This window comes from Pelmatolapia mariae, linkage group LG15, assembly GCF_036321145.2.
Source record: "Pelmatolapia mariae isolate MD_Pm_ZW linkage group LG15, Pm_UMD_F_2, whole genome shotgun sequence".
NCBI lineage: Eukaryota > Metazoa > Chordata > Actinopteri > Cichliformes > Cichlidae > Pelmatolapia > Pelmatolapia mariae.
In genome coordinates this window covers 4130001-4156165 of record NC_086240.1, presented here as the reverse complement: position 1 = coordinate 4156165, position 26165 = coordinate 4130001, and the positions used below count along the sequence as shown (strand labels likewise).

At 41.5% G+C, this 26165-nt stretch overlaps 1 protein-coding gene across 2 annotated transcripts in view; it reads left to right on the top strand.

The window, feature by feature from the left end:
• Nucleotides 1-26165, top strand: part of LOC134642943 (kelch-like protein 29) — a 264213-nt gene that overhangs the window by 136306 nt on the left and 101742 nt on the right. For both annotated transcript variants that reach the window (XM_063495042.1, XM_063495041.1), the window contains one exon: nt 2181-2711. In XM_063495042.1, coding sequence (XP_063351112.1) covers nt 2181-2711 — 531 coding nt within the window. The remainder of the gene's footprint in view (nt 1-2180; nt 2712-26165) is intronic.

Below are 26165 nucleotides of genomic sequence, written 5' to 3'. Positions count from 1 at the left end.
TAGCCTCAATCAAACCGATATAGCAAAACTGCGAAAGTCCTCCAAATGATCTCCAGCAGGTCTAATTTAGATGTCGACCTTATTCTCTTCACGCCACTTTAAGACGTGTACGGAGCAGCAGCGGCAGAGCGGCACAGTGCACGGCGCTGACAGTAACGAGTTGAGCCAATGCTGAAGTTTTTTTACTCCTATTGTAATGAACTCACCCAGAATGGCTCTGCCCTAGAGCTGTTAATTTCCTTCCATTGCTCTGTTGGCCCGTGCGCTTCCTGCTCATCACAAATGTGTCTCATTTAAGAGTAATACTGGCCCGGTGCGCGCTCCGGTGGAAATTCTGGCTCGACAAATCCAGCTTACAAACAGCTGTGACTCTGTGGTGGCTAAGTATCATGTTCAAAACATGTTGCAACCCCTGCTGCTGCCTGTTCAGTTCCCCTCCTAATTATAATTTGCGTGGTCTGCGGATTAATTATTAAACAGCCGATCAATTACTCGAGGAATGTTTCTTTAGCAGAAGCCTGCTCGCTGCAGGAGCGATGCAGTTGCACTAGGACGGCGTGGAGCTTTTGTGCTCCGTCGCCACAGCAGCTCCCCACACCCACACCACAGCTTGGAGTTGAAGCGTGAGGAGAGTGAGATGTCACCAGCACCGGCACGCTGTCGCATATGACGCTCCAATTCAAGCATAGTGTTGCATATTGATTCACGTGCACGCGCTATTCCAAGCTGTGACTGGCGTTTGCAACGAAGCCAGCTCCTCTCCACACTTCACTGAACTGTGTTGCCAGAGAGCTCTCTGCCAACTGTGCCAGAATTAATCAACGGTTTCTTTCAACAGAAACTTCACTGTTCTGTCTGTTAAAGAAAGTTTGTCTTTGAAAAAGAAGTTTTGTTTCAACTTGCACTTCTTTGTACTAAAATAGTCGTGTTTTTATTTTTTTTAATGTCAGTCTTGCACTCAAGCAAATTGCTCTGCAAATAAAGAAATAATAAGCGGAGTTCAACGGTTAAATCTGAGGAATAAGACGAAAATTAGAGACGCGGATTCTTCGTTTTTGTTAAACCTTGCAGGTGAGCGCTATAAATTTAGGTTGTTGTCGGGTCACAATGGTGAAATTCTTTTCATCAAATATTTTTCCTCTTAAAAGACTGAAAGAAAAGTCAACAAGGAAGTGCAGGGCAGATGGAAAATGTGTGTATGGTGAATTCCAGTCAACGCCATTGCTCCTTTAAAACCTTGAGCCTTCGCAGCGTGCGCAACCATTCTACCAATGCTTTTGATTACCATCCCTTATCAAGATGGGCTTCAAAAGAGGGGAAATGAAAACGCAGTGTTGGTGCCGATTGGCTCAATGACGTGAATCACGAACTGAACTGACCTCTCCTTTTATTCGCAATGTCTGTCTTTATCTCTCTTTCCCTCTCTCTCCATCCATCTCTGCCCGGACTGTTATATCAGCAGGGCTAGTACCATGAATAATGCGGGCTTCTTCTTCTTTTTTTGTTCAGCTTTTTGCATGCTGTCATTTAGCCTTTGGCCCCTTAGCAGAGCGCTAGTCTATTTTTGGAGCTTGGGCCGTGGCAGGAGGAGCCAGAGATGAAGGAGTTGGAGTGGATGAGGGAGGGAGGGAGACGGCGTTTAGGTCCAATATGGCCTTCCCAGCACATCCACAGCATCTAACGCCTCGGGGTAGAGAAATGATTGGCTCAGAGTGTCTGGGTAAACACAGACTCCTGCACAGATAATGGTGCCAAATGCCGAATGCAATGAACATGTATGCCTTCACGTTCAGGAAGCTATTTGTTCATCTTGTAGCAAAATAAATCTCTTAATCTTATTACGATGTTGACTTTGGGTGCTGATCTGTACATCCCTTCAAATATTTTGTGTTTTATATTAAGTCTCGAGTCAAAAACAAACTTAGACTGAAGTGGAGCGGCACACTGACAGTTGTGGCGTGGTAAGGAACACAACTCAAGCTGGAGTCTGTCTTCTCATGCTGTTTTCTGTCTGTATTTGATCACGTAATATCACGACTTAAAATTAGCACCCTTCTCTTGCTTTCAGCTTTGTGCAGCTTACCTAAATAGCACGGCAGCATAGAAGTCTTTATCTTGACTTTGTCTTGGTGTTAAAAAATGTGAAATTGATTTGTAGTTTCTTGCCTCTTTCCCCTCAGCTCCAACCTGGCCTGCACCGGTGGCGGCGGTGAGCCAGCCCAGTCTCCTGTCCCACACCTACGCCCTCCCTCAGCCGCCTTCTTTCAACCACAGCGTGACCGCGCAGTCGCCCATCATAGGAGTAACCCCATCCATCCAGACGCCGGTGCCCCCGCAACACCCCCTCATGACCGCCCACTTCCAGCTGACGCCGCAGTCGACCCAGCAGCCGCCCTCTATGGTGCTGAGCATGCCCAGCCAGCCTCCGTACGCTTCAGCCCAGCCGACGGTCACACCATCCGCCCTCACTGCCCAGGCCAACCCGGTGGTTCATCCAAACGCTCACAGCATGATTGGCAACGGCCACTTAACCTCTCACCCCAGCCTCATCCAGCCCCACACCATGCCTCTTACTAACGGACAGGCGGCGGCGGCAGCAGCGCATGGCCAGCAGACGGCTGCCGACAATCAGGACAGTCCCAACGGGCTGCAAATGCTGCGGACGGTTGGGAGCGGGAAGTACGAGTTCAGCGACCCCGGACATCCCAAAGGTAAGCAAGGGCACTCTAAAAACTCTAAAGACGATCTTTTCTTTATTTTATTTTTTTAAATATTATAAATCCCTTTCTAAAACTTTGAAAGAGTGCATCAAAGCAAATTTGTTTGGTCGCTCAGACGAGTCCAAGCTAGGAAGGTGGTATTTGGTATTAAATCGGCGCACTCTGGGCTCTCTGCTCCTCGTGACCTCCTGTTATTGTGGCGTGGCGCTGGAATGAAACGCCTAGGCCTCTGCCCTCGGTCTGTATGCCCGGGCTGTTTCAGATGCCAGCAGTCATAAACAAGGCTGCAAACACTCAAGCGAGGGTTGTTAATATACGACTTGCAACCGGAGCCAGTTCACTTCAAAGCTGATCCAAGGTCACCGAGAACATGGAAGCACCTCAAGCCAGCAGAGAGACAGGTGCTTCCAAAAATATAGATATATGTCCTGCAAGAAGCCCTTTACTGTTATTCTTTGCAAACTAGAAGATATCTCAGACTGCTCTAAAACATCAGCATCTGTAGATTTGTGCTCTGCGTTTGGTTACAGGTGTGTCGGGTTAATCTTTCTCACTGCTCCTAGCTGCACTGCATAAGAGTCCTGCTAAACACGAGGCAGGAAGAGCTTTCAGTCCCTGCCCTCACATCTCCCTAGAAATCTTTTGAAGCCTTGTTGACTTACGCTGTGTTTGTGAAGGTGCTTCACAGCTCCAGCTCGTGCCTGAGACTGCACGCCATAAATTGGTGTTTGCTTTAACCTTGGAGTTTATGACGCAGGGCGCTAGAAACAGATGTTCGCAATTCCCCGACCAATTTTCACATTTAATGAAGCTTTTAATTTAGGTTTAGATTGTTTTCTTTTTCCTGACTCATTTTGATCAATAAAATGTGTGCAAATGAACTTGTAGATTGCAAAAAAGCAATTATTTTGGGGGCTGCCTGTGATACATCGAAATGAGACTGCAGGTAGAATTGGAAATGGATAATTAGATGGGCTCGTTTGCTTGGTCCGGTCTCTATCGAATAAGAGCTTTTTAGCTTCTGCCGTGTTGAATAGACTGTCTCGATCCATTAAGCATTCACATGTCAAAATGGAGTCTTCTAACAGGCCAAAGAAGCTTAATTTTTTGGCAATTATAGTGCTCATACTGATCAGTTTTACAGGAAGGAAATGTGCTGCGAGGCTTTTTTGTTTAACCCAGCTGTGGAAGCACACACTGTTCCTGTGATTCACGTAATGATAAAGTTACTGTAATATATTCAGTTTGTGTGGGAACAGTTTTTGTCAGCTCCTCTGTTTCAAAGACAAAAGGGAAACATCCCAGTGTCAATTTGCAGACATCATACACTTTAAATCCTGTGCGGGCCTCTGTGAAGGTCAAACTGTAAATTGAGGCACTTGAATCTCACATCTCCTCAAGCATTTTGTCTGCTTTTTTTTAAGTTCCTGCCTGCCACCGAATAGATATTAGTAAGCATGTCATTGTGGTAATGTCACAAGGACAGTGGAAATAGGTAAAGCGTTGAGCACCAGTAAATTAGCAGCCGTGACGTCTCTTCAGCAGACTCTCTCGGCCGACGAGGACACTTCACTTCGCTTCTGTAATCACAACAATGCCATCCCGACCACTCAGCGCGCCCACTGCGGCTGTTCTGTCTTTTTGATTATCTCTATCTGCCACTTCCCCTGTCCCTTTTCGTTCCCCTCCCTCCTTTTAGCATGCTTGAGAAGTCGCAAATTCCAGCCGCTCGCAGGTTTTGGGCTTTTCGTCAATTAACACCACGTATTAGCGTGGCAAGGACACCCACTGTCCTGCTGTAGCGGCATACTGTTAAAATATGGAGGGAAAACTCTCGTGACCTCCGTTCTGGCTTTCTTCTGTTGCAATTATCGAGGACCTGCTGTTAGCATTTTCTGCTTAGGCGGAACACAAAATAGTAAATTAAGTAGTTTGTGGGAATTAAGGAAAGCAGCTTCAGGTTGGTATTCGGCAACTGTAATGGCTGAGGAAAGGATAAGAGTCACGCGTGTGTGCACGGATATCAGTTTCTGCCCTGATTCCAGGGAAGGAAATGGTTCTTAAACACACGCCTCCTTTTCCAGAAAAACTGGGATGCTGTGTGAAATTGAATTAAAACACAATGCAGTCATTTGCAAACCCTAAAACGGGAACTTTAGATATACAGCATGTATCCAAGAGAAGCATCCGGTTTAATAAGGCTATAATTTTTAAAGCTGTCATTGATATAGAAGCTTGCGGTAAATTTTTGTAATGTATGACTCAATATGAAGTTTTGCATACAAAACACAAATGCTCAAGGTGTCCCCCTCCAAACGCCCGGCATGTGTTCATACAATAGTCAAAGTTGTTGTGGGCAGATCGATCCAAATATTAACAGCATCAGTATTAACGCTGGTATCGGCATCAGATCATTACTTGCACGATAGGACTGATACTTTGTTCCTGTCCTCTTAAGTTTAGCACGTTACTCACTGAATTGTGTTAAGTAACAGGATCTTTTTGGAAAAATTTACCTTAAACATGCACTCTGAAAAATGTCTGAAACTTTTGTGTTCACTGTCCATCCATCCATCCATCTTCTTCCCCTTATCTCAGCCCCAGGTAAGCATGTGTGTGTTCACTGTTCACTGTGACTGTCCTTTTTAAAAAAAAAATACTCAAGCACATTTTAGTAAAGGAAGTTGAACCAAACTCCTATAGATAGATAGATAGATACTTTATTAATCCCACAAGGGAAACTTTTGTGTTACAGCAACATGATAAAGAGTAAAAAATAGTACAGTCACAACACAGTGACCCAGTTAAATAAAAGTGCCACAGGCACCCGGTAAGTGGCTTATGCTATTAGGGAGTGCAGGAATTTATACATTTACAGCAGTGATAGCAAAACAAAGAAAAGTAAAAATGAAGTTAGTTAAAAACAGTAAAAGTAAGACTCTTGTGTAAGAGAGGAGTGCAAATTGCATTAGAAAAAATTATGTCCACTATAAATGTATAAAAAACAGCTGCATGAAGGTAAAATACAAAATGTGTTTGGGATCTTATGCCTGACAGGTGTGTTCAGCTCTCACAGAATAAAGAGTTATTATACAGCTTCATAGAGAACGGTAGCAATGAAAACCTGAAGCGTTCTTTAAGAGACGGACACATTTACATTCATGTATTTTGAAACCCAGTTTCAAAATACATGAAAATCTGAAACGTGTTTTGCTGTGTTAGCTCATTATTGTGGACAGTAAGAATCACAGCGATTGAGTGATCATTAAAATGTGTTCAGAATTTTCAAACTAACGATGATCTCATAAATCATAATTCACTGTTTCTGCCTACTTAAGCTTAAAAGTTTGGGTGCTGGGATCAGCAATACTGGCCCTGTATTTACTTGGTATGGGATCGATACCAAAACACTGTAAGTGGAACTAAAGGAAACAAGGTGGTGATGTTTTGAAAGGAGCTAACTTTTGTGCTAAATATACTTCATAATTGACGGATCTGAACAGCATGCTTAGCGCCTGGACATTGCTGGGCATTGTCCAACTATAATAATTATCTTTCATTAATGGGCGTTAAAGGTATGTTGCCCTAAATCCTGCAAGTATCCTTCAGCATCGGTGGTGGAAGTTACCGAGGCCGTGAACACTACTGCACATCTGAACCAGCTGTTCTCTGATAACAACCTTCTTCTTTAGGCTGGAGGATGCCACATCTATAATTTATAAAGCAAATAAAACATTTTAACTGCTCATATTATTTCTGTTTTTATTTTTTCTTGTAACATTTTAGTTCGCATGTGTTTACTGATAATGTTTTTTGGAAGTTTTCCAGAACCCATGCAGTGATCCCTTCTATAGCCTCATGTCTGTTTTTTTCTTTTTCTTGTTGTTTTTTTAAATGTAGTACTGGACAAATTAAAAAAACAACAACTCTGCTTCAACATTTGAATTGCAAATTATTACACTGCAGCTTTATTTAGATTTCAAAAAGCATCCCAGCATTTTTGGAAATGGTTGTAGAAAACCGCCGCAAATGTCAAAGCGTTCACGCAGACTTAAAATGAAATAATGCCACTTTCCCAAATTTACACATGTCTTTACTTACTTTGTTTGTTTGTTTTTAAATGAATATTTATGAAATTAATAAGAACTAACACACAACAAGTATGCTAATTCACTCATATTTGTTAAAGATTGTGGTAAAAATTTCAGCAAAGGAATTATGAATGAGGTTTCAGAACTTTTGCTGTTGGCCTGACACACGCAGAATTTTCTTTCCTTTCAGATGTTCAAAGAGTAATGTCATGCAAGCAAAGCATGCGTCAACCTGGGGAATATGTCCATTCTCATATTGAGAAACCATGCTGTGATCTGTGGTCCGATCCCCAGCTCAGCGTCTCACGTCTGCAGATTTTATAGATGAAATATTGAACGCCCAGTTGAAATAGTAAAGCCACTACTTAAAAAGACTGCGTTGCTCTATTTTAAAGAAGTTTAAGCCTCCAGACACAATGCTGGTAAGCACTGATGTGCAGAAAAGGTTTTGTGGCTTTTTGATGGCAAAGGCCTGGATTGTGGAGGAGCTGACAGAGCTCTTCCTCCTTAATCCAGCTTCACAACAGGCCTTATGTGCGTGCGTGCGTGTGTGTGTGCGTGTGTGTGTGTGCGTGCGTGTGTGAATACGCACGTGCCCAACTTCTTGGGCGTGACTGCGTGCATGTTTTGTCAGATGTCAGCCTCACAGCCTTAAAGCCAAACACTACAGTGACAGAAATCACACTCTGTGTTTGATTTGGCTTTGCCTTCAAAGCGAGCAATTTGTCTTCGCTCTGCATCAGTGGGCACATCAACAACTGTCTTCCCCTCTCTCTCCCTCTGCTCCTATGTGTGTGCGTGTCTGCGCATTTGTCTGCATTTCTGTTTACAGTATGGAGCATACGTGGACGTGACGTACGCTTGTCTTTTTGTGTGTGTACGGCTGAAGATTCACACAGCGCGTCGCGGCGGCAGCTTTAACTTCATCACCTACTGAGATATGCCAGTCACCGGGTTATGATCGGCCTTACCTGGTTTCTGCATCCACAGCAGGGCTTTTTCATAATACCTGCCTGTCATAGCGTACGAATCAAACTCCACACCTTCTTGCCAGTTGTTAATTTCCTTCACACCACCCTCTCCTCGCTTCTTTTTTTTTCCTGTCTCCTCTTTGTTTCCCTCAAGTGTGGATTTTATCACAATGTTACCAGAATCTCACAAGGCTTCTCCGCTTTTAATAATCTGTCAACATCTGCATCTTGAGCCTCAGCAGTCACAACTGTTAAGGATATTTTCTGAAATGCAGGAATCCGGAGTGACTGACATTATTTATAAAGATGGTAATAAAAAAAGAAAGGAAGAAAAATCGGCACACGGAAGGAGGTGAAAGTAAAAAGAGATGCATACAGGAGAGAGAAAGAGAGCGAGTGAGCATGAGGGAGATGCTGAGAGTGGAGTCAGTGTGTGTCTATTGACCAAGTCATTAAAATCGATGGCTGCCCTGATGAATATCAGCCTGGAAAAGCTAGTGCAGAGCTCAGCAGGGATGAACCCGCTCACTGCAAATGTGATTGAGCACCATTTAGAGGCAGCTCGTGACTTAAGAAAGAAAAACACATTAATATCAAACAGGAAGCCGTTAGTTCTGTATTTGAGCCCTGTGTTAGACGTTGTCGCTGTTAACCGTGACGACCACTCGAATCATGTGTTTCATGGTGTTTTTTTTGTAGCTTAACAAACGCCGAGACTTGAGACAGCTGTTGGGAGCCGTGTTGCGGTCGCGCGGCGCTCTGTCGCTTTTGAAAATATGCTGTTATTGTGGGTAAATGGCTAATGGTAGTGAGCCCACGAAGCACGGTTGCCATATGTGTTTGGGGGCTTTAGCAGAGATTGATGATCTCACTGAGTGTGCCCTGTATACCATACACCTCTTTTGTGATGTCAAACATCATTTTAACCCTTCCTTCCGCCTCACCAGGCCTTTACATGCACATATGCACGCGAGTGCGTAGCGCAGACGGCTATAAGTCAGGCTCCTCCACCGTCTCTCGCACACAATCGGCACGACCCCGGCCTCTTCTCTGCCTAGGAAGTTCATCTTCCAGTCAGCTCACATCAAGCGTAATCTGGGGACCTAGACGCTCTGGAACTGCTAGTGAATGCAATTAAGATGTCTTGTTGAGTTAAGATCAGAGTTTTACTTTGCTACAGCACGATTGGCCCAGCCTCACAACCGGGGCAGACCCATCTTTCCTCTCGTGTGACCATTTCATCTCCCTTATCTGCCTTATTCATACCATGGGCTCAGTAAGATTTTAATTACGTGTTCGCCTTTGTTTACTTTTGGCCTGAGCATATTGGCACTGCAGCATTACTGTCCACTTGCATATTGGTTCTCTGGCACATTATTGCTGCAATATTGCCACTAAGTAAGGACGTTACAGATCACCATATTAGCGAGATAGCGACTGTTTACAAGTCCGGGTTGTGTATGCTGCTGTTGTTTATTCAGGGGAGATAAGTTCCTTGTTTTCCTTAGGACTTCCCAGGTCTCCCAGAAGGTTAGATCCGACCTGACATCCTGTTGTAGCGCTTGATTTGACTTTTTACTGGCTTCTAATGTCAGTGGATGCAATAAAGATGTATTGTGTCATGATCTGTTCACGTGACTGCTCATCATATTTGTCCACTCGTCTTTGCTCCATTTATGCAGTAGACTTGAAGCTTTCAGTATTTGCAGCGATGCATAAATATTTATTTTGAATCAACCGCAAGAACGTACTCCTATCACGACAGACCGCTCAAACCAGTTATTAAAAACACAGCCAGTTTGTGATAGCCGCACCGAGACCATTAATCATAGCGAGCACATTAATTAAACCCTCCCCTCTCCTTTCTCCCCCTGTTTTTCTCCGCCTCGATCTCTCTTTCGTTCGCTGAGGTTCTCCATCCTTACTCGCTAGAAATTCCTGCAAAAAGCGCAACTTTCTCCGAGACAAATATAATGCTAGAGTCGTGGTTTTCGTTAAGATTTCATTTCCAGTTTGCTGACTCAGATCATCATCCGTGCAATAAACAGTAGCAATTTAATTAAAATCACTGTTGGTGGTGTTGTGCTGGACCGATTATCTTAAAGCTATCCACATCAGGATTAGCTAAAGCAGAACCGGAGTTATTGTGATTCCAAAACAGGCCTAGCTTGGAATATATAATGAATTTGAAAGCGTTTCCCCCTCCTTCTCTTTTTCATGGCATTCCTTAAGTTGAGGTAGCTCTACTGGAAACTAGAGATGTTCCAAATTATTAATGAGAGAGGAAATTATTCCCATCACTCTAGGCACATTGTGTGCACTTATTTCTTTTAAATGAATACATGCAATACTATAGTGATATGCTTAAAATTAACCTTGGCTCACGAGTCCATATGGGGGCCACGTATTAATGATATTGACTCAAACATCTCATTTTGGAACGCCAGGGGAGTTCTGGAGACCCCTCCTCGTGTGTGCCTGGCAGCAGCCTCACGCTGTCTCTTTAACTTTGCTAAGGATGGCATCCATTGAGCTGTCTTAACTGTTTCTAGTACAGCTCCAGCTCTCAGGAGGGAGCCAAAAGAAGAAAAAGGAGGAGAGGAAGCGTGAGGTAAGCAGCGGCAGTGTGTCATAAGCGGCTGGAAGCAAACCTGCTCGCCCTCGTTCTTCCTCTTCCCTCGTTATCGTATTTTAAAGGAGAGATGCCCCACCAGGCTCTCCATACATTATGTCCCCCCACAGTTAATATACGGACAGTAGATAGCTCATTAAGATTGATCATTCCTCGTCCACCTACTCCATACAGAACGTAACACCAGCTTCATTAATCACAGGGATTTCGAGATAAAGCTCGGCGGCGGTGCATTGGCGGGACCCGAAGCCTGACAAGCCTGGCTGCTACATGCATAATCACAGGCGCAGTGCAGCCAAGGAGCCGTCGCCCAGCTCCGTACCACAGTTAGAGGGGAGGACACCGTATCTACACCTTCCTCTTTTCCTCTGTTCTCTCCTCAACCACCTCAGCTCCTCCCCCTCCCCTCCCACATGGCCTCTTCGTTGCAAATGTCTGTTTCTTTCACTCGGCTCCATTTCCACTCCTGAACACACCCCTTTCACCATGCTGTTGTCTCCCAGTATCATCCCCTGGGTCTCCCACTGCCCTAACATCCTCCTCCTCATATCCTCTTATAGCCTACCCCCCCCCCCCCCCCCCCCCCATCCCAGCACCTTTTTTTCATCAGTTTTCCTCCCTCTCATCTTCCATCTATTTTGTACCTGCCACCTGTTCTGCGATTTTCCCACTTTCCTCTGTTCTTTGCCTACTCCTCTTACACTCGATTTGTTAGCCATTTCTCTAATGGCCTTGTTTTATTTTATTTATTTATTTTATCCCAGTAATGCCTCAGTTAGCAAAGCAGCAGAGGACAATTTAAGAGAAGAAGGGATTAAAGAGGAGAGAGAGCAAAGGGGGGAAAAAAGCCCAGTAAGCCCAGATTGCTCATTTGCCTCTGACAGCTGGAGCGAGTGTCACATGGCTGTTTTCATCTGAAACGCCCAATCAAACTGTCTCTTTCGCCTTATTAGATTAACAAAAAACTTTTGCTTTTGCTCAGAGCCTCAGACGGCTAGTTAAGCACTTTATGTTTCATTTGATATCTTTATAGATCTTCATGTAAATCATCTAATGCAGCTCAAGGTTAGCACGTAGCTCGTCTGTCAAAGAGGCGAGGACACGAAAAACTAAAAGAACTCTGTTTGTGTCCACGCTCTCAAAGACTGTTGTTGTAATCTTGTGCTGATAAATAACCTGAAAATTAACTTTAAAAAGTTATGTTTATTCATTATTTAAAATTAAAGGACTTTCAAAAATGTCATATTGTTTATATGAATTTCCTTAACTTGTAACGCACTACAAAATAATACAAAATACCATTTAATGGAACGGCTGCAAAGAATGCTGAATGACGGGGTGGTATCCTTGAATCAGAAATGGTCAGTGATTGAATTGAAAAAAAATTCCTTGTTTATTTACACTGAGCCTGAAGCTTGTTTTTTTCTAGAGAATTGAAATGCTTGTTGCTTTTGCTTGTTACTCTTCAACAGAAGTGAAATCATTCTGCAATTCTGCGTAATTAAAAGTAAGAATACAACAACAGAGAGGGGAAAAAAGCACAAATATATGATCTGCATACAGTTTTGTGATTATTTGCATTTCCGTACAGTACGTGTTGTAACTGAAGTGCTGGAGGAAAAAAGTCCTTGCAAGCAGAGAGGCAACCATTTAAATTAATGGTTGAATGGTTAGAATCCCGTGAATAAACAAGCTGTTCAAATTTGTATGTATTATGTATGTAAATTAATGGTTAAACACTGAAAAAGCTTAGCCCAAACAGAATGGATAAATGGCTAAAAGAAAAGCTTAAAATAAAAAATTGTTGTTGAAACTTTTTTTTTCTATTGTTTTAAATAAGATACAGTTGATAATCACGTATACGTCTGTTCCGTTAATTAGCTATAAATCCAAAGAGGCAAAACAAGGACAGGATAGCGTAGGGGGTCGGCAATATTAGAAAAAAAAATATTTATGAGTGTTTTTTTGTTTTTTTTACTAAAGATAATTTGTATGGAGCTTTTTAAGTATAAATAGTCTGTCACCATCAATGACGTGTGTAAATAATGAAAATCTTTACCATATATGACTACTCTGCAGTGGGCTGTTTATTATTATTTGATGTTTAACTTTGCATTTATGAAATTATTAAACAAATAAAAATATGTTTGTTTTTTTTATTAACAGCAAAATTGAACAACTTAGAGGAAAAAAATCTATTAGTGTGCTTACGCCGACTTTGAATGAGTTGCTGTAAAGCTCTACAGCCCACTTTGGGTGCTACCTGCGTTTGTGCAAATAAATTGAAATAAAAGTCGAATACTTTTATAAGAAATAATAGGACTAGCAATCTTAACCTCCTAGGACCTGGCGTCCACATATGTGGACATCACATTTTGGGTTATTTAGACCAAAATACTCAATTTTGCTCTACAAGGGCCTGATATCCACTTATGAGGACATTATACTGCTACTGTTCTATCGAAATTTTAAACGAATATCCTCATATGTGGCTCTCATTTTTCTTAGAAACAAAAATTAGGTTAAAAAAAAATCTGGTAATTCTTTGTTTTTATATTCATCAGGTCCCAATCAGTTCAAATATCAAAGAGAAATTAAAAATGCATGCCGTGGAAGAGTTCGGGTCTTAGGAGGTTAATAGCAAAAAAATGTTTTCCTTTTTAAAAAAGCCAATTTTCAGTTAAATTCAGACTGAAGTCCAACAGCAGGTAAAGGATACTGGTAAACCAGCCATGCTAGTAGTGAAAGCAAACGAATCAATCCATGTGCTGTTAAATTCTCTATTTTCAACAGTTCCTTTTACTTTAGTTCATGGCTACAGGGACTCAGGCGTTTATGTGTATTCATCCTTACTAAGCATCGCTATTTAAATTAATTTGATTTATTGAAGCTCAGGTGCCAACACATATTTTAGTTATTGATATTTTTTTTTTAAATTCAGTGTGTAATTTACACAATTTCTCAATTGTAGAATGTAACAAGGAATTTAAAGCAATAAGAACGAACACGTTAAATTTATAATAATTGGTTTAGGTTTTTTGTTTGTTGTTGTTTGGTCAAAGTCACGTGAAGCCCCTGGAGTTGAGCTGTAGGTTCAAAATCCCCAAGTTATTGGAAAAATCACTTCATTGTAAACACTTAGAGACATTTACTCTTTTCATTTAAACCTACAGACAGCTCTGAATCAACACTTAATCTAACTGTTTGGACAGTGAGAGGATTCTGGGAGATAACCCAGGCAGCCATTGGCACAACACACTCACAGTTGTACAGCAAATTTATAGTTATTAATTTATTTTTAAAGAAAAAATTAGGAGGCCAGTTTCAGCTTGTTTGGAAACTTGTCATATGTACTTGTAGGCTTCATTTCAGGCTTTAGAACATGCACATAACACATGCGCTGCCTGGGTTTGTGAAGAAGTGTGACACTCTGTTCCTCTAAGCTGTACCATCACGCATTGAGTATTCAGGAGAGGTTTCAAACTTGAACAGTGCCATTTACCAGCTTGAAACTTTCACTGCCCTTGGTTATGGGGGAAGCACATTAATTTGTGTGTAAAGCAGAGCCAACCCGAATGGGGCTTACACCCTCAAATGGGCTTGAATATCAAGCACCTCGTATCGCAGGCTTACATGACGTGACGGGATTAATTGGCAAAAGTCAAATGCTGATGCGTTATCCCGCACATCAGCCTTCAAATAGGCGGTAATGCATTATCAATGAGGCCGAGTGTAAACACAGCAGATGTTACCAGGAAGCTAGTCAATAACGGATGTTTCTCTCTAATGAGGAGGCGTAATTGCAACGGGGAGAGAACTCCAAAAACAGCGGCAGATGCGCTGCAACATCTCAGCAAAAAGAAATAAATAAAGGGATAGAAATCCCGAAGAAGTTCAGCAGCATTAGCCTGCTAATGTTCGCCGTGTGCTCCGTTATCTGAGTGGGGAGTCGAAGTTTTTTCCTTACCCAGAAACTTTTAAATGGGCTAGATAATGCATGCGGGGCATCTAATAAATACTAATGACAAGACCAGACATTAGCAAGAATGGCTCCCCTCTCCAAGTCATTATTCAAGAGAGTTAGCAGCAGTCTTAGCATGTAAAGATAAATAATTTGTCTGTGTCTTAGACAAACGATAATGGCCTGCATTGCAATCAAGGGATCTTTGTAGGCTAGTGGGGCTCTGTGTAAGCTTGATAGCCTTCTTTAGCAGTAAGATCGAACACTGTGAGATGCCGAAGCCGCAGCGTGACATTCCCTTATTAGGTCTACCGAATGGTTTTTTTATTTATTTATTTTTTCCCAGAGGCTGCAGCTCTGAGTTATAGTGTTGATTATTATCATTATTCTACTACAGTGCAGTCTTTGTGCCTGCTCTCAGATACAGCCACTTTTGTCTTATGCAATGTAACTTTCTAGAATGTAGGATTAAAAACATTTTTTTAAAGTGTTGCTTTAGAGATTTAAAGTTAGATTACAACTTTACAAGGGCACACCAGCCATACATACCGTAAGCATTGAAGCATGCTGGACACAATCAGAATTTGTGGGGCATTCCAGTCACCTCACAGATTTGTTTTCAATCCCCGGAGAGAGAGCAGGTGAAAGGAGGGAGGTGGAAACAGAAAGCAAAGGAGGAGTGAAAGAAAGCAGCGAGGGGAGGGTTGGGTGGAAGAAAAAAAATCTGATGAAATGCGAAGATTACTCGCCTGACTCCACTGTAGGCTGCAGAGGCTCATCCCAGGCGTGCAGTCTGCCGAGAAGACTCCCACATACAACCTAACCCCGCCACTAACCTTTCTGCTTGGACTGCTATGACTTTCACAAAGTTACCCAGTAAACACACATCTTCTGTCTTCAGGGGGAGATGTGACATTTATCTTAAGCTGCACTGGTGGCATGGGATTTTTTTTTCCTCGTGTTTGTGTGGTTATACTTACTGTCCTGCTGTTTCAGAGGCAACCTGCAAGGAATGTAGCCCAAAGAGGAAAGTAACACCCATGCACAAAGCTTGTAAAGAAGGCCCACGAGCCAAACTCATAAACACGAGCAAGGTGCGAGACGAGCCGGGACTCTGTCACGCATACGCTGGCATCTGTGCTCAGCCGGTGGAGCCTGCTGGGTCCGGGCTGCAGTCGAGCCAGTGGAGGAGAACTTTAAACTTTTAATGAGTGCTTAAGTGGAGTTTGCACTTTATATAGCGTTTGTACTTCTATATCTGTACTCGGAAAAACGTGAAACAACTTCGCAGCTATTCTTCTAGGGAGCATTTAAAGTGCAGTCATACTATTTTATTTCCCAGTGGCTCAGATTGGCTGCCTTTGAAGGAGTACTTCATCCAGAACTTCGCACTTGTATTGCTGTTATTAGGCCTTACTGTCAAGGCAGCTGAACTTTGGGGTAAAACCTCAGCAACAGTCATTCAACTCAAGCGACGCAATCTTAGTTAGCTTACATCTCGAGGCTGAAAATGTGTAAATAAAGCGAGTAGCTCAGGTTTTGTCGTTGACATATTGGGAGATCCCCTAAAAATTGTTTTTTATAGTCACACTGTTAGAGAGCTCGAGTTGCTTTATGCTACATTCATCTCACAGGTGCAATACAAGAAAATAAAGTAAGAGACTGAAGAAAGCATTTGAGTGATGAAACGTTTCTTCCACTGACACGCCGCTGCATCTAGGTGAACAGGATCAGGTTTTTGGGATTTTATTTCTTAGATTATTGAGAATGCATTTGACAAGACGGAGTGTAGATTTATATCTACGGTGCAGAATCGGCCTGGCATAGACTCCAATTTGGCCCACTGGTCGGCTTTGGAAAATGTGAAGGAAAGCATCAGTTTTGGACTTTCAACTGTATTTTCATGAATTTTCCTGCTTTTCCTGGTGATGAAGACCTCCCCCATGGTCATTCATTACACACAAGTAATTAAGCAATAGATAAAAAATGAAATGACACAAAGGTTCATATTTTTTCACTATCTAGTATTGAAATTTTTGCTTCTATGAAAAGCAGATTTTCTGTGAGATTAACAAAAATGTTCCATTTTATAATTACAGGACAGTCTGGGCAAGGAGCTGCTAGAAATTTATCTGTAATTTTATATATTTATTTCTTGCAGTTTAAGCCCAAGGAGTCATTTCAGCAGCATTTATTTGTATCATGTACAAAAACATACTGCTGACATTGCACTTTTTTCTTAGACTATGGGATCTCAGGGATTGAGTGTAGAGTTAAAACTTAGGGGAGTTTCGCTGGTCCGGCCCACTTAAGATCAAAGTACTCTGTTCGTGGTCGATGATGTGAAATGAGTTTAACGTCCCTGTCCTTTGTCTTCACCTTGGCTCTGTTTGAATCGACCACTGTTTCACTGATGGTTAATTTATGCCACTGTAGTTGCCGGGGTTATTATAGTTAACTAAAATAAATGGTGTAATTAAAACGTATTGGTGTACAAATAAATGTAAATAAAGAGTGATAACACATACTATATTTACATGCTTCAGGTGAACCCTATCTACCTACGAAAACATTGAGATATGTTACTTCAGCTGATTGCAAATTAGCCTTACAAAGCTTTCCAGTACATCAAAGTAACTCTGACTAAAAGCAGAAGCACCATTGCTGTTACGGCCTGTGTGCAGCTACATCATAAGTAAGCTATTAAGCAACATGTCACTCATATTTACAGTTTATACTGAGCAATGTTGTTCCAGACTCCTTTTAAAAGTATATGTCTGTGTTTATGTAGTCATGCTGCTGGGGCTGAGGAGACACCGCACGGCTTAGACAACCGAGGACTGTTACGCTCACCAGACACTCTAATCGGGAAAGAAAATCACATTAGTGCCATATCTGATGCCTCTTATTTTATCCTCAGACAGACTGCAATGCATGATGGTCCATGGATGCAGTGTAAAGCTTCTATATGCTATTCCTCGGTGTGCCATGGGATGATTTTGTAGTGCGCTATACTGGATGAAACTTGCAGAAGAGATTTCAGACAGATACACAAAAGGGCTGACTCGTCACACAGTGGCACTATCTATAGTGAATAAGTGGGCAATTCAAACACAGCCCTGGATTGTCACTGTAATGGCGCTGACATGTTCAACTTCCACACAGCACACCTTGTTGGTAATGCCTCTGTAATCACCGGCTGTGCTCCCTTCAATCATTACCTGTTAAAGTGCACCCGCTCAGTAAACTGCACTGAGAAAGAGTGTTCACATATGGGTTTTTTTTTTTAGTTTTAGGTAGCTCTGCACTGACTTTTAAAAGACAAAATGGTATATTCTGAATGTTTTCTGCCTGTGGGGATAAAAGTTCCACTCTGGTGAAAACTCAGACATGAGCTATTGAAATACTAGAGTGGACAGACTACCTGACTTAGGGCCTGAAGACAAGTTTGGTATTTGTTTGAGTCATGATGTCCTTTAAGGTCAAATCTCATTCTCGGTGAGTGCTTGGAACTTTGGCGATCTAGCAGAAGTGACTAAGAGAAACCTGCATTTATGTGACCAAGTGTGACACGTGCACAACTTGGGGAGGGGGTGGACTCGGATGCTCAGTCAACCCTCTCAAGGCAAAGCACAAATGCAACACCGTTTGCACAGATGCTTCCCGAAAGGTTCCATTCACGCGAATCCCGTGTCCAGATGATTCATTTTACCCAATTAGCCTTGTTTTTTTTCTCCTACCAAGGTTTATGATTCGGGCTAGATAGGACCCTGGTCCTTGCAGCAATTTTTATAATAATAACTTAGCAATTTAATTAAAAGGGAAGATGGAGAAGTGTTGCACACCCACTCAGTTCTAATCAAATCCCCTCTAAGCATACAGTATGTTATCTACACCAGCCAGCAACTCCTCATAAGCACAACATTGTTATTAGGATTATTCTCTCATGACTTTGTCTCGCCTAAAGTCGAGCGAGCGTGCGCATGTGTATTTGTGCGACTGTAAATCTGCATGTGTGCGTCTGCATGCGCAAGGCTGCACGAGGGTCTCTTTGCGTGTTTTGCACAATGACAATGTCATCTGTTACGGCGCGGTTAAATTGCTCAACCCCGAGCTGAGTTTGACAATGACGTCCTCCGTAATGCTTAAGCAGTATGCTTGCTAATCTGTGATACAGTAGGATGCAGCGTGCTTTTGCATTTTCACATGGCATGCTGCTTTAAAAAAAACAACATGCCTCTTTGGCATTGTGACAAATAAGCCAAGCCACCATTTCAAAGCTTAAGCTTGGACTGAGCGATAAAAGGTGAGCTTTTTTTTAAGCTTACAAGCATGTATTTCCTAAAGGAATTATTATCTCTGTTCCCAAAAGTTTTGGATTTTCTTGCCTTAAGTTTACAGGATCAAGCTGTGGTGTAAATATAAAGGAAAGTGACAAATGTATTGGAAATTGTGACTTCTGAGACCTCTGGGGTTATGAACCTATTGATCCATCCAAATTGTCCATTCAGGGGCTGTTGTTGTGGAAGAGCTTGGCTGGTGCCTCAATATAAATGTAAATACATCTGCTGGGCAAAACAAAAAAAGAACAATGCAGAAAGTTTTAACAGAAAGAATTGTTCTCTACACTGAATATATTCAGCTTGTAATCCAGTAACTGTGAATCATCCCCGCTGCACACCTTTGCCTGCTCCCGGAGGAAAAACACAAACGCACATGCACCTCCTACTATATGGAAACAGTTAATTTAGCTAATTACTTTATAATTATTACTTAATTCACTGTTCATCACATCTCATTAGCTCATCTTTTTGCCTCGCTCACTTCGTTATGGACTAGTATTCGTTTTGTATAAGGCATTTTGAGTAAAGCAACGAACGCATCAACCAACCAGCATTCGAGTGATGTCGGAAACATGAGAACCTTCAGTTCGGACTGCTTGAAACACACCGGCGAGGGGTGAAAGTATCGAAGAAATCCGGGCTTTCCTGTGACATCCACGTTCCTGAGATGTGACATTTATGGCGCGGAGCACGGTTCTTCGTCACTCGATCCATAATTCAGAGTTCACACTGTCACAGCTGGTGTCCTTCAGGTTCAGTGACGAGTTAAGTCGTGGCAGCGCGTTGCCTCCGAGTTGTGCGTATGTTGGCACGTCAGACTTGCTAAAAATCAAACCAAAGCCTTAGCAGGCTTACTTAGGCCCTCCTTTTTTTTAAGCTGTCATCAGCTCATCCTATATGTCGAGACTTTTTTAAAATATTGAATCTCCAATGGTATGCTGGGATCGATAAGACAAAGCAGGTGGCAGATGTTGTGATGTTTTTCCGTCTGTAAAGGGTTAAATATGAAAACAGTTTTTCTAAACATGTATAGTTCAGTGGACGTTTCATTTCTGTCCTGCTTTTTGGAGAAAGAAAGTGTGAAGCAAGCACTTTATTAGAGTTAGTACTGCCTCATTAGCAGGTTGGCACCGCACTGTAAAAAAGGGTATTTGAATTGTAGTTGATTTAATCCAATGTTTTAAACGATTATCACCCATCCCTGTAGAGGGATGACACACACACACGGAATAAGAAATATAAATCTATATACATCTTTGATGGTTTTACCTGATTTGGTGGGGATCAAGATTTCTTGCAATTTTATAACAGATACTGCAGAGGGTCTCTGAGTTTTATTTCAGTAGGAAATGAAAATGCGTACCATGAGGTGATTTGTTTGCTCCTTTTAAAATGATTTCAGCTCTCCTTTGAATTATTTTGGAACATAAGTCATGTCCCAGTTAATCCTGTGGTGCATCTGTTGTAGAGCTCACTCTAGTCTCATTAATTGCAAAAGGGAAGATAGATTTGCTTGCTTTATTCTTCTCATTTACCAAAGTGAAATAGAGAAACTTGTCAGCGCTCCCATTTCAAAATCGGCTCTTAAATGCATCGATTTTCACTCTGATACTAATTTGATGGACTGCTTTTTTAACACCAGGAGTATTCCTGCTAAAAATGTGTGCCCTGTTAACTGATGTTTATATCAGCAGAACCTCCCAATGGTTCTATTTTCTATTACTATGCATGTAGTAAAGTAAATAGCAAGAATAGGCTTAAGCTCACAGCAGTTTCTTGGGCAACTACTTCCTCCAAGGAGAACAGAAACTGTCCTCCTGTAAAATCTTTTTTTCTTGTAGCTGAAGTAGCTGCATCAGGAAAGGAGGAGATTCTTTGAATTGTAATGTCATAACTGCAGCACTGAATGTAAATGTTAACCTCCTGTGAACTATATCCAGTTTGACTTGAAAGTAGCTGTTTATTTGTTATTTATTCAATTGGTTTCAGAGCTGTGTCACTGGCAACTTTTTCCACATCTGTGTGCATGAAGAGACCAGATATGACCACATATTGCAATGCCTGAAGGAAGGAAGGGATATGATGATGATCTTGTTTGCTGTCCACTGGAGTATCCTGTGGACAGCAAACAAGAGCACCTTATTAAAAACCAGGGTATGACCGCTTGTCATTTACTGTCCCCCCTCGACTGGCTAATGAGGAAGCCACTACAGCAGCCAGGACCAGAGACTTTTTTGTGTTTTCACAAACACCACGAACAAGAAGAGCGTAGCCTGACATCCTGTCACACTGTTACAACAGGCCAGTGGATGCTTCCAGGGCCTGCTGTTTATGTTCTCCCTCTTCTAAGCCTGTACTTGTATTTGCTTCAGCCTAGTTCTGCTGGTGCCAATTGTTTGTTTGCACTTGTGTATTGGACTAGAGGGCATATGTGGAGGTTAGAATATAACGTGCAGGACAGAGCAGCTTTATGCTACTTCAGGTCTTTTTTGGCTTGTCTATTGTAGAAGGAAACAAAGGCTCAGGCAGCGTCTTTGAGGGGTACAGGTTGCTTTTTTCAGCTGTGATGTCTCCCCCCGGCCCAGTCCAAGCCTACTAGCAGCAGCGCTGGGGCTCCAGCAGTTCAGTTCACCAGATGCAAGCAAGGGAAATAGTTAAGCGGCCTCATCATGGACTATTCTCCAAGGCTATATGGTGCCACTGCTCTCCTACAGGCTGAAATCAGGACAGCTAGAGACTCAAGGGGTCTTGAAGATTTGCTTGAGCTGCTTTGCTGGGAGTAGGCGCAAAAAGTTGAGACGTCTCTGGAAATGAATGTGGCGGTGATTGTTAGAGGTATGTTTAAGAGACTGTTTAAAGAAATAGCTTTAGAAAAAGACCCAAGCTGAATTGGGTTACACATGACATTTGATGTTTTTTATGTATAACTATTTAGTTTGCAGATGGTGTCTTAGTATCATGATAGTGGTGATGAAATTGTGTATCTGCTAAACACTAAATGAGGCCACTGAGGTTTTTTATTTATTTATTTACTTATTTATTTTGTGATGGTGCTAGAAAAGATTACTTGTTTTTTCTAACACAACAAATTTCTTAAAAATATTCTAGGAATACCAAATTTTTGAATTTGGAAGTATTAAATTTTAAAATAAGGAAACAATATTTTGCCATCTGTTAGACATACTAATCTGAAATCAAACATTTTTAAATTTTGAATTGTTATTGTTTTTATTGCTATTATTCTTACTTAAAACGAGAGAACGAACCAGAAACATTTTGTTTAAACAAATAAATTAATTAATTAATTAAAGTTAAAATATGTGAAGATATATTTACTTACATGTTTGTATTTTAACAATTTAATAAATTTAGACAAACTTTATCACTTTATTAAGACAAAAACATATATTTCCTAAAGTAATTAAAGTGTAAAGCAGTTTTCCTAGATTAAAAAAAAATCTTTTTTGAGAATACATTTTATTTTTTATAACCAAATTGATTGTTGGACCATATTAATATCCAATGAACATGATATATTAGCTAGCAGCAGTTATTGAAAGAAAGACCGTTGTTGACTTTTTTAAGAAGGAAAAATGTATTCACTCTACCTTTAAATGTTGTGTGTAGGTGTATTTGATTTGTGCAGTCACAAAGACTGAAAAGTGTTTACTCTGTCAAAGTCAGAGAGGAAAACAGCTTTTTTTTCTCCCCTAAATATTTCATGTTGCATTGCAGTGGTTTGGAGTCTGTCACAAAAACGCACCAATCCATGAACACACAATTAATATCAGATCATTTATTCGCTTTCCTTTTCATTCTTAATTACCCCATTTCTTAATTCCCCCTGACACTGTCGTGTGGTGTTTATTGGAGGGTTTCAGGAATTCTGTTCTCTTCGGTGGCGAGACATTTTTGATGGAGCCAAAAACTGTGAAAGCTTTTTGCTTGGAAAGAGCTTCTTTGTGTGCTTATGAACCATGCACTTGGCCCGCTGTTCTTATTCTGCTGTGTGTCTCTCTTTGAAATGAAATTTCTCAAACATCCCTACTTATCAAAAGGCTTTTGTACAAGGAAGCCCATTTTGATCAGACTTCCTCAGTCCAATCTACTTCAGTCCTTTTTGTGTGTGTGTGTGTGTGTGTGTGTGTGTGTGTGTGTGTGTGTGTGTGTGTGTGTGTGTTAAATCTTGCTTTACTTTATCCTGCAAATCTGTTTTGATTTAAAATGCTTATGGAGGTTAAATACATTTTTTTGCAGTTATTTGTCACTATAACCTATTAATATTTTTTCCAAAAAGGTAGTCATTTAATTATCTTGAAAGCACTTTGATATAAATTCTTTAATTTTATATTGGTTACATTATTTATGTTGGTTATTTTTAATGTGGTTAGTTTATCAAAATAGTTTTGGAATTATTCAAAATGCATTAAAAACAGCAGCAGTGTTTAAAATTAAATGAATTTATTGATTCCCACAATTGTGGCGCGTAGGTTTTTGTCATTACACAGTGCTAAAAGAAGCTTTATCTTGTGGTCACTTTGGAGATAAAAGTCATTTATTTTAGCAAAGGAAAATGATGACGCACTGCCTCTAGTTAAAAAAAAAATGTAAATGCTAAAGATGATGATTATGGCAGGGTTGTACATTGAGTTATTGATCTGCTAGCATGGTTTGTTCTGGGTAATTAAGCTGCGAGTGTTGGTGGGAATTGATTGTTGAAAGTTTAAAAAACAGAACAAAAAGGTCAGAATGAACACATCAGTGTCTGTTCTGCTACGCTCCAAGAATCTGAATCAATGAATAGATACGTGTGAACGATTGTATGTTTACTTACAGCATTGATATCACGAATTATTACTTAGTAGGTAAAAAAGCTCAATTTTAGTTGTAGTCATTGTAAATATTGTATTTCACCTTTTTTGGGAAACTGGCTTTTCAATATTGTTGTCTTTTTTTCCCCCCAATGAAAAATTGTTTCATCGTTATTCTTTTTTTCCACTTTGTCGGTACATCGCTGGCTTTCTTAGCCATCAAAAAATAATACATTATAATAATACAAAATAATATTTGTAAGAGCCGAGCGCTGGAATATTTGATCCACTCTGATTTTTATAAAAATGCGTTAATAACTGTGAGTTAAATTTCAAAATTTGAAACCATTTTGTCGATTTTTTTCTTGGCAGGAGAAATAAATACAAGGCAGTTTCTGTGAAGAACACACAATGGCTGCCCCACTTTGTGCTGTTTTACTGAGGTACATGTTCAGTTTTGCTGTTGAGTTTTTAGGTAATTGCAAGCAGAAGCTCAAGGAGCTGACAGGCTACTCAGAACAAACAGAAAATAATGCAAGAAGATGCTTTCTGAAATAATATATTTTTGTTTAAACACAAAATGGTGGGTCTGCAAGGCGCATGTAAAATACATGTAGGACCCCAAAATGGCTCCAAGTTCAGCAACCAATGGTGTGCCGAGTTGCCCCCCAACAACTGCCTATCGGCAGCCCGGTCAGTGGTTTACTACACCTTATAGCGGTGCATTCTGATAGGTTACTGGAAATGAACCCCATTGGCCACAGTGTGGAGATATTCGACAGTAGAGTTACTAGGCTGAACAGCAGAGTTGGCACCGTTCATACCCCCAGCACGGTGCGTCTGCCAATCATGAACCCCGGTGAAGAGTAGTGTTGTTACAGTGAATTACTTAAGGGCCGGGACACGTGATCACTGCACTCGGGAATTATGGTGCGTTATACCTCTTTCTTCAAACCACCTTTTCACCCATCTGGTGCCAGCCTGTCTTACAGAGCTTGACAGTCCTACAGAGTATTGAGACGTCTGGTGATTCAAAGATACCGTGGCTCCATTGAGAGTGGCTCTGCCTCACCACACTCCAAGCCAAAGCTGAGAATGGGGACGCCATGTGCAGTTTCATGGTCCCCGGTGGTGATGAGTTGTTTCGAGGGCGCTCACCAGTCCACCCTAAAGACACCATAATTAGCTTTTCCATCAGGCATTCAGGTGTATCTGCATGGCTCAGGGGGAGGCGGCCATTGTTTCCTGACAAGTGGACTTCTCCGTTTCCCCCTCTCACTTTCTCTATTCTGGATGGTATGTGGTGCGGCTGATTAGAGGTGAGAGCCATATCGGTCGCTGGAAATTCACTAGTGCAAACTGCAAACTACTGTGTATTCGCTATTCACAGCCCATGCCCACACAGTAATAAGATAGCTGGCCGACTGACAAGCAGCAGTGGAGTGGAATGTGGAGAGTGGAGAGAGATGGATGAAAGACAAGGCAAATGGCAGCCTTTGTGTTTACGTGCGAGTGTGTATGGCTCGCTCTAACCGTGCAGCTGTGCATCCAGACGCATTGTCCAAAAAAATTGCATCTCATTATTTCTTCCCCCATTTAGTATTCAGCAAGTTTAATAACTTGGTCATTCCCTTTCTGGCCATTAATTCCTTGATGTGATAACTCTGAAGGATGCGCCGCTCGGAGAAAAAGGATTTTTACTAAAGCACGCTTCTGAATTGCACCTTATTTGTCATGTGTCTTTATACTGTATAATTTCAGCTACCAAATTAATTCAGAGCTGAGCTCCCAGTGTCAGACAGGAGAATGGAGGGAGCTAAATGAGTAGATATTCTAGCCAAAGAGAGGGGCGAGTGTCATTCCGGGTTAATTAAATCCCAGCTTTGAGGCGTGAACACAGACCTCTTTCGGGATGATGATGATGTTTAAAAAAAAACGAAAGAAGAAGAACTCTTATTTCATCTTGTGTGTCACCGGTACGATCATAAGTCTGATCAGTGTCCCACATTTCTCAGCTGCGCAGCTGCGTTGAGCACATGTTTGTTCATAAACACACGCTTCTTGGGCTTGTTACACATGTCGTGATTGACAAGTGACTCACCATTTCCATTGTTCAGATCGCTTTGTTTGCAAAGGTAGCGTGTGCAGATTGGCTCCGAGAACGAGGAGAATTTATCTCCTTTCTTCATCTAAATCATTGTATATCTCTCACTCTTAATGGAGGATGTAGCAGACTGTGCTTTGTACCAAACAAGTGTTTACTATGCCTCACAGGCTCTGTTATTGCTAAGGCGACAGTATAGAGGGCGGCTCTCTTGTCCCCCCCACTCCTCAACCCACCCATAATCATGATGTTCCACATTATGGTGCCTGTTTGGCTCTCAGTGTTCTCTTTTTAGTGGCGTTCTCGATAGGAGATTAACAACGCAGCGGTGTTGGTTATCCCTCCTAAAGCTGTAGAATAAGTTGCTAGCCTCCCGCTGATTTTCACTCTCAGCAACCCCTCATGGTGCCTCATTAAGATGCAGAGAAACGAGCGCCTCCGACCCAACGCTACAGTAAGGCCAGGCTTAAACGAGGCGCTGCTACACCACAACTCACACTGTACAGCGGCCTTTAACAGCACAACGGTTTGC